General features: G+C 36.2%; 1 protein-coding gene across 1 annotated transcript in view; it reads right to left on the reverse strand.

Annotated features, from left to right (window-relative positions):
• The window catches only part of DCC (DCC netrin 1 receptor), a gene marked incomplete at both ends in the record, with an annotated part of 1,062,613 nt that overhangs the window by 66,416 nt on the left and 981,149 nt on the right, over positions 1-15,048 (reverse strand). Inside the window, one exon of the mRNA XM_080920225.1 lies at positions 6,885-6,950. Coding sequence (XP_080776351.1) covers positions 6,885-6,950 — 66 coding nt within the window. The remainder of the gene's footprint in view (positions 1-6,884; positions 6,951-15,048) is intronic.

A 15,048-nucleotide genomic window follows, 5' to 3' on the forward strand; every position in this document is an offset into this window, starting at 1 on the left:
CAAAAAGCATGCACTGGCATGCATTTCAAATCACTGCCCTAGACTTCAGCTGAGGACTGACGTCTGTAAACAGAAAAGTTTATTGATTGGCAGGCTCGTGTCAGATTTAGTTTGGTGCCTCTTTGTAACCAAAGTTTCATGTTAATTTGAAAGACAACTTTAAGCACTTACGCAAAACTTTTAAGCTTGATGCACACTGGGGAGTGACATATTTAAGAAAGTGAAAATACAGGCAGCTTAGGGTAATTTTGAATAATTTCTCATTGCATATGCATATACTTTAAGAAGCATAGACTTATTGAAATAGAAATTTCTTGCAAAGAATTTACTTATAATTTTAGGCAATTGTGAACAAATGACATTTTTACTTGTTAAATCTAATTCAAGACCACATTCTTCAGGACGTGGAGCTGCAGATGGAATACAGTTTTGCCTGTGGTTTCCACTTACTCCATCATTAATATTTACATCTGCTGCTTACTAATACTGAAAGGTAGGAGGGGATCGTCACTTTTACTATTACCCATACAAACTGCTTCTCCAACTTTCTGGTGTTGTCTACTTCAAAATGTATTACCTGTGGTCATAACTATAATGTTGGTTGAATTCCTATTCAGACAACTTCATAAGACTGATATATCAAAATTAGTCATTTAAGATGACTCTGAAATTTTCTAGCATGTTTAAATGTAGGTGTATATAAAATGTATGTGTGTGTAGGTAAGTAGGTAGGTAGGTTAGGCAGGTGAGAATGAATGTTTTAGGTCAGAGAACCAGCCATGGGTATGTCATTTCTATCTTTTAACTGTGTAGTCCAGGGATCTAACTCAATATTTGTGTCGAGGACCTTGAAATACTGAGGCATGTTGCTGGCACTTTAGAATAATTTGAAGTGGATTTTGACTTCTTAAGTGGACTCTAGAACTAGAATTTCTCTATCATGTACGATATGTGACATATGACATATGACATGGCATATGACAACATATGACAGAGATATGATTGAACTATGCTAATGATGCCTGATGAATGATGTAGAATATATGGTATATCATATCTGAGATATAGATGATAGATAGATAGATAGATAGATAGATGGATAGATAGATTGATAGATTGATGAATAGATAGATATAGTTGGTATTAAATGTATATCATTTAAAGCAACCTTAAAACTTTCTGTGCATCCATGAATCTTTTCACCATCTTGCCTTGGTAGTTTAATCCAACTGGATAAAGCTTTACCTTGTGTTTTTGTTTCAGAAGTAATACAATGTTATACTTGAACCCACAGTTTATTACTAGAACCTTATACTCAGAGGAGTCTTAATAGCATTTTTTCCTTTACAGCAGCATTTATTTACATTATATATATCTGTATGGCACATACATACATATTTGTGCACAACATCTGTGTAGTGCCAAAGGCAGTAATGGTATGGTATAGAATCTGATGGAACTGGAGCTACAAACAGCTGTGAATTGTCACATGTTTGGAATTAACATTGAGACTGCATGAGAACAGCAAGTGTTCTTCAACATTTGGCCATTTCTCCAGATCATTAATAACATTACTGATCTGATTTTAGGAATATGGAGTGTGACTGGTGGACTGTTAATGTTTAAGACAAACTTTAAATGGAATTCAGTTAATGAAACTAGCAATATTTGGTAGACAGAATGATCATCACCCAAGCTGGTTACACAGGGGATGCTACTGGTCTGGTTTCAGTTCCAGTACATGCCTTTCACATTAGTGCTGTGAGCTCCAGCCTTGCACTTACAAAAGACTTTCAGTGTTAGGCATTGATTTTATCAAGCATTACAGAAATGAGGAAGAAAACATGTGGGAAATAACAGGACCCTATGGACCTACTGGAGAACGCATCCTGTATTTAACCTTAGATTTGACCTGAACATATGTTCAGGATGTTCTCTAATGTCTGAATATCATGACACTCAGAGCTAATGCATATGTTGAAACCTAATAACACCCTTTTTGAGATTCTACTATGGGGATTTTGGATGTGGCTATGTAACATAGGCAGAATTTCCATGGACTAAATCTGTGTCTTTATAAGAGAAGCCCAGAGAACTCCAGATAGCATTTCCACCAAGGAGGACATAGAATATGCCATATGTTAAGTAGAGAATAAGCCCTTACCATACACACAAACTACCAAGACCTTAAACTTGTTCTATTTTTCCAGCCTTCAGAAGAAATATGAGCAACTAATTTCTGCAGTTTACAAAGTAACTAATATAAAATATTCTGTGATAATAATAGGAATGTCTGGAAAATGTAAATAAAAGTAAAGCCATTTATCTATGTTTAAGTAAAGGGCATTAATAGCAGAGGAAGTTATAGTATAAAACTGAAAATTATTAAAGGACTATACCACTTGGAGAAATTGATACATTTGTTGTCTTAGTCAGGATTTCTATTCCTGCACAAACATCATGTCCAAGAAGCAAGTTGGGGAGGAAAGGGTTTATTCGGCTTACACTTCCACATTGCTGCTCATCACCAAAGGAAGTCAGAACTGGAACCCAAGCAGGTCAGGAAGCAAGAGCTGATGCAGAGGCCATGGAGGGATGTTGCTTACTGGCTTGCTTCTCCTGGCTTGCTCAGCCTGCCTTCTTATAAAACCCAGGTCTACCAGCCCAGGGATAGCACCACTCACAATAGGCTGGGCCCTCCAACTTTGATCATTAGTTGAGAAAATGCTTACAGCTGGATGTCATAGAAGCATTTCCTAAACGGAGGCTCCTTTCTCTATGATAACTCCAGCCTGTGTCAAGTTGATACAAAACCATATAGCACATTTGTTTATATACACAACAGCATACAGTAGAAAGTTATCACTTAATTTAACTATGTATTTTAATTTCACCACCAGCAAACAAATTAAATAACAAATTTGGCCTCCCATCTGTATCTTTTAATAGGAATCTAAACAAATGGAAATGTATCTGTTCATTACTTAGATACCTCATGCAAATCTACTCAGGTGGTTAAACAATTTCATTAGGCATAAAATAAAAAAAATTCTGCACAACACTGAAGAAAAGTGAGAAGTATCCTAAGCACAAATCTTAACAAATTTGTAAATAAAGACAAATTATAGCATGATCCAAAGAGGATTTAAACAGTAGGTGTTATTTTTTTATTAAAGTGTAAGATAATGCTATTATTTACACAGCTCTGTGTAGGAAACATCAAATGGAAGAGCTCATCAGAGAACTGACAGGGAAGGAAGCAGAGATACTCAGAAATGTTTTATTTTCGATAATTTAAGATTTTTATTTGTCAAATATGAGGGTAGGGGAAATTTTTGGTTGGATTTTTGGTTTTGGGCTTTTGGTTTGTTTGTTTCTTTCTTTTTTTCTTTCTTTCTGTATTTTTTTTTATTGTTTGTTTGTTGAAACAGGGTCTCACATAACCTAGGCTGGGCTGGAACTTGGGAATCTTTTCTATTTACTAACATTACAGAAGTATGCCAATAGGGCCAGCCGGTCCTACTACATCTGTTTTATTTTCTTTAATTTCCATTTTTTTATTAAAATTATTAATTAAGTACATAGTAGTCAAATTCTTTCACTAATATGCTTAGATAATCTATGACTGTGTGGTGCAACTGAAACACCTTGGAGTTTGCTATATTTTGATGTATAATAATTATGTTATCCCATCTTGAATCTCTGATTTGTTCTTAGTAAGTCAAAGCAAACAAGAACAGCATGCTTTCCAATGATAAGCATGAAATATTGGTCCTCTGATTACAGTTTGTTCTCTCAAAGACTCTGCTTCAACAAACTGTAAAAACTTATGGAGTGTGGCTTTCAGGTTCATTGCCTGGGATTTCCTCCCTGTGTTACCCTAGAAGCCCATAGTCACATGAAGGAGCCTTATCAGACAAAGCAAGAAGGATGACTACAAAAGGCAACCAATAATAAATTAGAGTAAATGTATGTTTTGAGTGAAAAGTCCTAACAACTTTATCAAATATAGTGGGTTCCAGATTTAATCCTTAGTCATCTCTCTCCAATAACAATGGTTGTTGTGAAAATTGGAAATGCACTACCACATTTCAAAATCTAACTATTTAATAAAACTTGTGTTTGTTAGATTTTTTTTGTCAAATAGACACAAATCAGAATCATCACTGTTTCCAGATGACATGATAATGTACCTAAGTGACCCCAAAAATTCTCCCAGAGAACAACTACAGCTGATGAACAAGTTCAACAAAGTGGCTGGATATAAAATTAACTCAAACAAATCAGTAGTCTTCCTCTACTCAAAGGACAAACATGTGGAGAAAGAAATTAGGGAAAAGATACCCTTCACAATAGTCACAAAAAATATGAAGTACCTTGGAGTGACTCTAACTAAGCAAGTGAAGGACCTGTATGACAAGAACTTCAATCCTCTAAAGAAGAAAATCAAGGAAGATCTCAGAAAATGGAAAGATCTCCCATGCTTATAGATTGGAAGGATGAACATTGTAAAAATGGCCATCTTACCAAAAGCAATCTACAGATTCAGTGCAATCCCCACCAAAATTCCAACCCAATTTTTCATAGAGTTGGAAAGAGCAATGTGCAATTTCATCTGGAATAACAAATGACCTAGAATAGTGAAATCTATCCTCAACAACAAGAAAACATTTTCAGGAACCACTATCCCTGACCTCAAGCTATATTACAAGGCAATTGTGATAAAAACTGGATGGTACTGGTACAGAGATAGGCACATAGATTAATGGAATATAATAGAAGATCCAGAACTCACATATATGGTCACTTGATTTTTGACAAAGAAGCTGTAAACATTCAATGGAAAAAGGACAGCCTATTCAACAAATGGTGTTGGTCAAACTGGCACTCAGCATGCAGAAAAATGAAAATAGGCCCTTTCTTATCTCCTTGTATAAAGCTCAAGTGCAAGTGGATCAAAGATCTCCACATTAAACCAGGTACACTGAAATTTTTAGAAGAGAAAGTAGGGGAAAACCTTAGAACACATAGGCACAGGAGAAAATTTCCTGAACAGAACACCAATGGCTCATGCTCTAAGGTCAAATATCTACAAATGGGACTTAATGAGATTGCAAAGTTTCTGTAAGGTTAAGGACACTGTCAAGAAAACAAAATGGCAGCCAACATATTGGGAAAACATTTTTACCAACCCCACTTCTGATAGAGGCCTAATATCCAAGGAATACCAAAAAAAAAAAAAAAAAAAAAAAAAAGAAAGAAAGAAAGAAAAAAGAAAAAGAAAAAAAAAACTCAAGAAGCTAGACACCAGAGAATCAAACAACACTGTTAAAAATGGGGTACAGAGCTAAACAAAAAGTTCTCAATTGAGGAATATCGAATGGCTGAGAAGCATCTAAGGAATTGCTGGACATCCTTAGCCATCAGGGAAATGCAAATCAAAACAACCTTGAGTTTCCACCTCACACCAACCAGAATGGCTAAGATCAAAGATTCAGATGACAGCACATGCTGGTGAGGATGTGGAGAAAGAACACTTCTCCACTGTTGGTGGGGTTTTAAACTGGTACAACCACTCTGGAAATCAGTCTGGCAATTCCTCAGAAAATTGAACACAGTACTACCTGAAGATTCTACTTCTGGGCATATACCCCAGAGAAGCTCCAACATACAACAAAGACACATGTACCACAATGTTCATAGCAGCCCTATTTATGGTAGTTAGAAGCTGGAAATGACTCAGATTTCCTTCAGTAGATGAATGGATATAAATATTGTGGTATATCTACACCATGGAGTACTACTCAGCTATCAGAAGCAATGACTTTATGAAATTTGTAAGAAAATGGATGCATCTAGAGAATATCATCCTGAGTGAGATAACCCAGTCACAAAAGAACAGACATAATATGCAGTCATTAATAATTGGATACTAACCCCAGAAAGTTCTGAGCACCCCAGAAACAACTCACAGACTATATGAAGTTTAAGAAAAACAAAGGCCAAAAAAAAAAAAAAAAAGGAAAATGAAAAACCATTATGCTTAATCTTTACACACCAAGAAATCTTTGACTATTTCCGGGTTACATCTTGCTTTACATGTACTTAATGTTCATTGTAATTAGTAAGATTTTAATGAATACTATCAAACCTTTAAAAATCAAGTACTGACAAAAATGAATTTATATATTTTTATGCAAAATGCTTAAAATCTGTACATTTATCTTCCTTTTTAAAATAAAGTAGTTCAATTTTAAAAAAAAAACAAAACAAAACAAAAAAGAAAAGAAAAAAGAAGTGGAAACCTCAATTGAGAAAATACTTTCTTTAGACTGGGCTAAAGGCAAGTCTGCAGATGATTTTCTTGTTTAATGACTGATGTCCCAGTCCACTGTCAGTGGTGCCATTCCTGAGCTAATGATCTTGGGATGAATAAGAAAGCAAGCAAAGCAATCCACAGTAAGAACCTTTCCTTCAAGTTCTCTACTTTAGTTTCTGACTCCATGTTCCTTCCTAAAGCTCCTGCCCTGAAATCTATTATAGACTGTAAGCTGTAATCAGAAACAATATCTTTCCTCTACAAGTTGTTTTGGTCATTATTTTCCAGCATATTAGAGATCAAACTAGAAAAGACCTATATCATTTATAAATTTCCCAGTGCTGGAACTTTCCTAATTATTTTTCCATGCATCTGTCACCTCTAATTGTCATCATTTTGTGGTAGAATGTGCGAAGTTTGCTAATAATATTATTTTTCTATAACCACAGTGAAACCCTAAGTTCACAGTTGTTGCCCTTGTCAATAGAAAATTTGTTTTGGATACTGTAGAATTAACCATGTAATTAGTATATCTAATCCAATAGAACTCAATTTTTATACTTACCATTGAGAGTGCTTCTATCAATCAAGTTAGTATCAACTGGCCAATAACCTCCATCTCCATGACGACCTGTGTAGATAGGCACATTAGAATGTTAGTGGATATAGCTCCGGAAACTACTGGCAAAAGAAAATGAAAAGACGAAGTAAACAATTTTAACATACACTATAGAGAAGAGTTATTTAGGCTGCTTCTGTAAATTTAATTTTTCTAAAGTATGACAGATCTGTCATACTTCATTCTGTTTTATCAACTTTATGTGAAACAATCTCTCCTCTGTTTCTCTGTCTCTGTCTCTCTTTCTTTCTCGACAGGTATAATAAAGTATCCAGAAACAAACAGAAAAAGATGTGGCATAGCCATAATAAATGGGTTTCTCTTAGAAACTTCGGAACAAGGATCATCTAAGTAGTTGCTTGAGATACAGCAACTTTTATTGTCACCTGCTTATCACAGATTTTTAGCAAGTTCCCACTGATGTCTCCACAGGCCAACACTTGCTTCATTTGAAATTTGGCTTTGAGAACTTGCTGGTAATGTTATCTGCCACATAAAGTGCTTGATAATCAATAGTAACTATACAGAGAATGAAGGTTCTCATCGAGATCCCGAGGCATATAACCTAAAATATCTGTTTATCACACAGAAAACGAAAGAAGGTGCCCCCATTATAGCATGATTGGGAACTATTTCTCCCATAGGTATTAAGCAGATGTGAACATAGGTTTTAAAGAATCAAGTCACAAATTCATTGAAAATATTTATATGATAATAAAAAGCTAACTAAGAATTCTATAGAACAGATGGTCCATTATTTTATGCATAAATGTAGAGAACTCTTGATTGTTTTGATCTTTAGAATATTTAGGTGAATCACTCATAGAAAAACATTAACGATTTGGCTTTACATGCAAACATATTCTAGAATACCGCATTTGTTTCTCTAGTATTTCCATTTAGGATAGTGGTAAGTGGTTGGCTAGGAAGTGGGTGGGTGTTTTCTTTGGTTCCATTAGTAGATTACATGTTTCCTTCTCTCTCTGACTTGTAAGTCAGTCTTGTGACATTTCTTCTCATCCCCAAAATTCTTCTCACTAGTGTTCCCCAAGCTTATCATTACTTTATTTTCAAAAGATTGTGGAGAAGCAACTTATTATTCTGTTCACTGCTTCTCTGTGCACCTTTTTAAAAATTATTCGAATATCAATTCTCAGCTAAAGTTAGCGTGGACACCAGACTTCCAAAAAGCAAGCAAAGTTATTAGATCAGTCACAGAGATTCTTGCTTTTCACTTAAAATGGCATATTTAAACTCTGATGGGTCTTCACTGTGAAAGAATGTAGAGATTAGGGTAAAGTTTTTTTATGTATGTGGTAAGGAAGTTGGAGGGTATGCTTGTAAAAAGAAGTTTAAATGAGAAGAGGTTTTGCACATTTTGAAAGGCTGACTACATCAGTAGACAATCCTATCCTTTTCTCAGAGATATGGCTTATGTAACCAACACATCTAAAGTTTCAAGGAACTCAAAGAAGCCTTGCCTATAGCACACTGCACGATCAATGTGGAAGGAAACGAAGTGAGACAGGAGGTTCTGTATGAATATTAAGAATACATTTGCAGCAACTGAAAGTGGCTAGATTGCAAAGCAGTCAGCCAAAAGACATTCTAACAACCTAATCACTTAGGCTACTAAGGCAATAAATGACTCCTGTAGGGAGTAATCCTATATTGGCTAAAAATTAGGTAGTTAGCCTAGAGAGAATTTTTCCTTTTTTCCAGCCTCCTGACAAATGTCTTTTTAATGAAGTTTCTAATTCTATTCTAGTTTGTGGGAGGGTGTAAAAACAAATCCTCAAGCATGTCCAAGTATTACTCAGACAGGAAGCTGTATAAATCTAGAACCCTTTGGATTTCTGTTGAGAATACAGTAAGAAGAAAATCCCTGTTATCCTATCCTATAGACCAGATTCTTATACAGGATAAAGGGATCGGGAAAGTGCTTCTAAATAGCATGTAGCTTAAAACTTGCGCCTTTTATCCACAAATCTCATGTGTCGCCATTGCTACCTTTTTGTTGTTTCTGACTAGATTGATACCACAAAATAAAATTAATTTAATGAACCCGACAGAAAGTCGATTTAGGAAATGTGATACAGTCAATGAGGAAGACTAGATCTATGGTAATTTATAGACTGCAGTTAATAAGGAAGACCCAAAACTCATTTCCAGGATCTTGATGAAAACTCTAAGATAACTTGATCTGAAGACAAGGTTTAAATTTGTGCTATTTCCTTTTCTAAAAGGTTCTTTTTAAACTCCAAGGATTCTTTCCTGATGGGTAAGTCATAAGCAATGACTACTAATACTGATAAAGTTGACAACAAATATACCTGCACTACTCTTAGGTCAGTGCCGAGAAGTTACCAAAGGGGAAAATACTAGAGAGCTAAGGAAAATGTTAGTTAGGACCGCTGATGACAGGCAGGCCAACACGTGTTTGAAGACTTAGTGCTGCGGAATGATAGTTAATTTTTTTCAGTTAACTTGGCTGATTACTTAAGCACTGACTTACAGAAATTTAGGAGTGATTGGAATTTTGAACAAGTGAAAGACAGTCAATGTAAATATTCCAATGACTACCCTATCCCAAAAGTCTCAGTGTCATTAAAGGAGAATTAGATGGTTATAACTTATTCAAAGTTTATTGAATGCTTGCTACACAAAAGGCATAGCCCTGGATTCTCAGGGAAGAGGAGCATAGAAAAAGATTCATTAGCATTGTGTCCATTGATGTCAGCTTAAATTATCCTATCCATGGTTCATAATTCACTCAGGGTATAAGGGTTTAAGCACAACTTAATCCATCTATTTCTATACAACACTGTCAAATTTTCCTAAAAATGTTTTTCATTCATCTAGTATTGTTTAAAAGGAATACCTGTGAAAGTAATGTGATATTTTGGCAAGTGTTGCATTAGAAATAATAATTAAAGATTTAGAATCTTCAAATTATTTTGACATACAATAATAAATCTTCAAAGGTTGAAAGTTTGTGAGTCTTTCAGAGTGAATTGAAAAACAAGCTCAAGTGTCTGTGACCTCCCTGTCATTTGCTCCCAGAAATGAAGTGGATGGAGAAAGGCAGACAGATTATGGCTGCCTTTAGGGAGTATGCAAATACGTTTGTCCTTGATGCTGATCCCAGTGGTACCTGTGATGAGCTCTCAACACTGGAAGAGAGACCTCTGTCAATGAAAATGCTTTTCAATGAATCACTAAATACTGAGCACTTGAATCTATTGTATCTTTTCAGTTTTTTGTAATGATTTCATTCTCAGAGGTCACATAAAATATTGTTTCTTTATTTTTTTTTTTTTTGTGGAACAGCCTTTGTATGTACATAGTGCATATGCTTATGTCTCCTCTGCCCTGTGTGTGTGTGTAGGGGGACTGTGTGTGTGTGTGTGTGTGTGTGTGTGTGTGTGTGTGTTTGTGTGTGCGTGTGTGCTTGTAACAACTTTTGGTACCTAGAGATGATGAATTGTGTTGTTTTTGGTGCTAAAGTCTCCTCCACCCACCTTGTGGTTGCAGTTCGGGAAGGATACTGGGACATTAATGTTCAGAGGGCATTTAGGAAGTTGGATGTGGTAGTTATAATCTCATCTTGGGAAGATATAATCTATCTTCCCTGACTGGGCATTCAGAAGATCTACACTATCCATCCCCAAAGAAATACATATGGACCATAATCTAAATCAAATGGGCAGACTGGTCTTCTGACAAATATTTACTGCACAGCCTCCCAAGAATGCAGAGCACGGAGTTATCATTCCGATCTTAGAATTGGTTTTCTGAGAATAATTCTGGGGGGTAATAATGAAAATTGCATTGATTTTATGTCTTGTACACCAGTGGATAAAGAAGATCCATTAATGCCACTTGAATATAATTTTACTGCCCAACACACTGATCACATTGAGATATATTTAAAACAGATGATTTGTCTTAGGCAAGATATGTGTGGGGGGGATCAATTTATCATGCAGGTGGTAATACTGCTGACTTTGAGCAAAGAGATCAGGGCATCAAAAACCAGGAAACAGAACAATAACACCCAAGAGTTCTCAAATACATATTAACAGAAAGCAGTTACTCATTCTTTCCTAAGGTCCGATTCACTGTGTTTGAATAAACATAAAAAATACCACTGAGTGAAAGAAAACATCACTGCTCCAGATGCAGCAGCAGCCATAGTTCTTAGCAAATGTGAAGTTTGGTGTTTAGTGAACTCCTGGTGTGTTCCCTTCTACAAAAGCTTTAGTTCCATGTGCCTCCTGCACATACTCTAAAGAGAAATAATTGTCAAAGCAGGGAGGGTTTTGTAAATAAGTCTGAGTTGCATAGAGTGAGAAGAACTGAGTGTGAATCCCTGTCTGTCCATTCTAATCCTAAAAGATCATCTTTTTATTGTAATTTTTGTCTGTACACCATTTACTGTGAATGGATTTGACTCTTGCTAAGAAGAAGACAAGTCACACTAAAAGTTAGAGTGAGGATTTCTTGTGTCAGCGTGGAGGGAAAGAATGAGAAATTTTATGATGTTTTGTAGTCACGCCTTCTGTACTTGAGGAATTTATATGGGCCATACCATTATCCCAAATGCTTGTTTTAGGTCAATTTAATTCTGAGGATTGATATCCTGAGGTAAATGAATAGTTTAACCAACACAGGGGGTATAGTTTCCTGAGAAACTGTCAAAAGTAAGAAAAAGGTTTACAAATAATACATTTTCCCACCAAAAGTACTAAATAAAAACAGCCCTGTTAGACTTATCTGGACACCTAAATATGGAGATGTCAGATGTTAGTTATAAGAACAATATAATGTAAACATCTCAGATCACACATCAATCAAATATACAGAAAGAATATTTATAATCTATAAGCCATATGTACTATGTAATATAAATATTCATACATATATATAAACATTCTATCAGTCTCATCCACATTTTTGACATTGAAACAAAGAAAGTGGAAAATTAAAATTAACCAAGAATCCAATCAAACAAATTCATCTTTTAATCCCAGCCTAGTAGGTAACTTTCTCCTTAAAAGATACCAAGTAAATAACACTCATAATTTCTAAATTTTATGAACCCCGTGAGTCTATCTACCTTACTGGTTCCTGATGAAAGCTGTAATGCTTGAAATGCCTCTTCACCTGACCCTGATAGCCTATATCATAACCAGCCATATTTCAAAATCCCAGGACTTCATTAGTTATTGTAATTATTATTAATATAAATTTAGATGCAACACTGATTAACAATTCAGTTGTTAGCAGAACAGAAGCCAACTCAGTGATAATGGCATAGAGTTTCGTGGAACTGTCTGAAGCTGTTTATTCTACTGGGTCTCTCCTTATGCCCCTCTGTATCTATCAATCTGATATAACGGTCTTCGAAAAGGTCTAAGAAATCACTTTTAGATGCAGTCCTGTCTTTACCAAATTCTAAAGCATCATTCTGTTTTTCAATATATAAGAGCTTTCCTGGGTGACAGAATCTTCTAGGAGCTCATTTGCCAGACACTGATACTGTGGAAGATGAGTCATAGCCCTACGTAGTTCATAAAATAGAAACTGCTCTCAAAGTCCATAGAATAACTCTATAGAGTGCTGTATGAGATTATTTCAAACATTGATTTGAATTGTACTTGTGTGTGGGTGAAACTCTAAGTCACATGGAGCAGAGATAGGGCCATTCTTCTCTAAGACAATACACATCTTGCCAGTGGATAAATATAATGAGTCTGTTGGAATTTCTGCCTCCATACATTTTCTTGTGCTCTATACATACATTTAATTGAAGTTTCATTTGTGTTGTGAATATCCTTTGATATTCAAACATTTAATACTGTAAAGAAGCTCCTCAAGACAAAAAGTACACAACTCAAAATAGCTTCCCACCCTTCCCTTTTAAGGCAAAATATCCATAAACTAAGACAGCATAAGAAAAAATAATCAATAACTAATGGGATGAATTATCAAAGCCAGTAGGAAGACTTGGTTATCTCAGTCTGTCCTCACAACTACAGAGGAGGGACAGGCACTGGTGTGAGAATGAAGCCATGGGCTTATCTCACCTCACTTGGTCACAAAGAACTATGTTCACAAAGGTGGTAAAGAAAAGGTTGATTCATCAGAAACCTCAAGACAGGCATGGACTTTTCCAGTTTCTATAGTGGGGCCAGAACTCTGTAAAGGAAGAAATGCTATGGCAAGTGCAAGGTGAAGGATTCAGTTACCATGTGTGTCTGTGACCTGAGAGAGCAACCTAGATGAGATTCCTTAAAATAAACAAAACAAAACCAAAAACAAACCAAACATAAAAACCAAACAGAGGAAGGGAAAGGCCTGTCTGGATGTCGTGAAGACGAGTGTGGTGAGATTGGTGTAGTGTCACATTTCCTAAGTAATACAAATGACAGAAAGCCAAATTTCGGCTAAGGAGTCAAAGAGCACTGTAAAGTTTGAAGCATGAGGAAAAGATCAGAGAAGGCAGCCATGACTGAAGACTTTCAAACTTCTACCAGGCTGGGTAATTATTCCCCTAGCAATCCTGTGGGCGCAGTTTGCTCTAGAAAAATAGCAGGCCAGGAATAGAGATAGTTGGTTGGGCCAGGGCTAGTCCCAGCAGCCAGGTGAGGCATATATAGAAGTAACAGCTTTAAATTAAATTCTTATGCAACAGTTCTAACCCAGGGCTTCTCATTCCCAGGGAACCAGGAAGTGCAGTAGTGGGAAATATGACCATGGCTGCCCCACCACCACTGCCCACCCACGCCTCCCTCTGGGTTGAGATAATTTTGAGCCAGACCCAATAGCTTTATGATAGGGAGCTAGGGTGGCTTAGAAAACGTGACAGGGGACTTCGGTGAGCTAATTAATTTAGTGTCTCTAAATCATGCTGCTTTTATATCCAAGACTGATCTGTGGATGAAGTAATTGAAAAAAATATTGACCAACTTTTCCATATTTTATTAGACCTGTTTATGTTTTAGTCTAGTATCTTCTTTGTTGTGTTTAGAGGAATCACATTAAACTTGCTTAGAATGGATGACAATGGATTAAGGTATTCTTTAAGTCCACTCTTTGTTATGGGATAAGAGTTTAGAATGTCGCTTTGACCTGCTTATCCTTTGGAAAAGGTTTTATTATATAGATAATTAGACACTAAGGAGTAAATGTTTATGTAGATCTAGAATCTTGTTTAAGACACATTTGAGAACGTTTTGAAGAATAAACAAAATAAAAAGGTGTTTTCAGAGTAATGAACCTTGTCAAAACACACAGCCCTAGAGATCTGTTACCGTTCTGTGAATTCTAGCTAAGGAGGTCTTAGAGGTCTCCAGAAGATAAAGCTATTGACACAGTTCTTGGGTGCATTACAGAAATGAGTGAATGAACCCTATTGTGGAAGATACTGTACATGTTTCTTCTGAGACTTTGAAAATAAAGCTAGGACTGGCCTGAAGTGCCTCTCCACTCTGAGCTAGATTCTGAAATGCCAGAAGTTAATACTAGTGGTATTGGGTGGATTCATCCTGAAATTCTGATGAGTAAGCTGTGTTTCTGAACTACTACACCACAATGGAAGAAGCAGGCGAGAAGTGCCAGCCAGTAAAATAGTCATAACAGTTGGTGTGGATGCAACAGACTTTCTGACTGGCCATGAGTCAACTTCGGGGGGGGGCGGGAATTAGCATTTAATATTGGGAACTTAGACTTAAACCTGTGTCTGGGGACATCTTAGACTCAGTGGGGGAAGTTGTAATTGTTAGTTTTCAAATGGATGTTTTTATAAACTTCCCTTTTTAACATGTATGTGTTTTTCTGCTCATAGAAGACTGCTGTTGTCAGCCTCAACTCCGACCATTGATGAAACCCCTGAGGAGAAGGGGTTGGTGATGCAGCAAGGTTCAGAGAGTGTAAAGAAAGAGGGTAGAAAGAATGAGGAGCCGAATGAAGGGGTGGAGTGTTGTGTAGCAGTTTCCTTTGAGGTGGAAACACTCCATCCTAGAGCAAAGCTACTTAAGACAGGGAGTAAATAGGCTCCTCCCTTTCCAAGACTATCTAAGCAGAATAGACTGTTTAAAATCACTCT

This window comes from Micromys minutus (genome assembly GCF_963924665.1).
Source record: "Micromys minutus genome assembly, chromosome: 8".
Taxonomy (NCBI): Eukaryota; Metazoa; Chordata; class Mammalia; order Rodentia; family Muridae; genus Micromys; species Micromys minutus.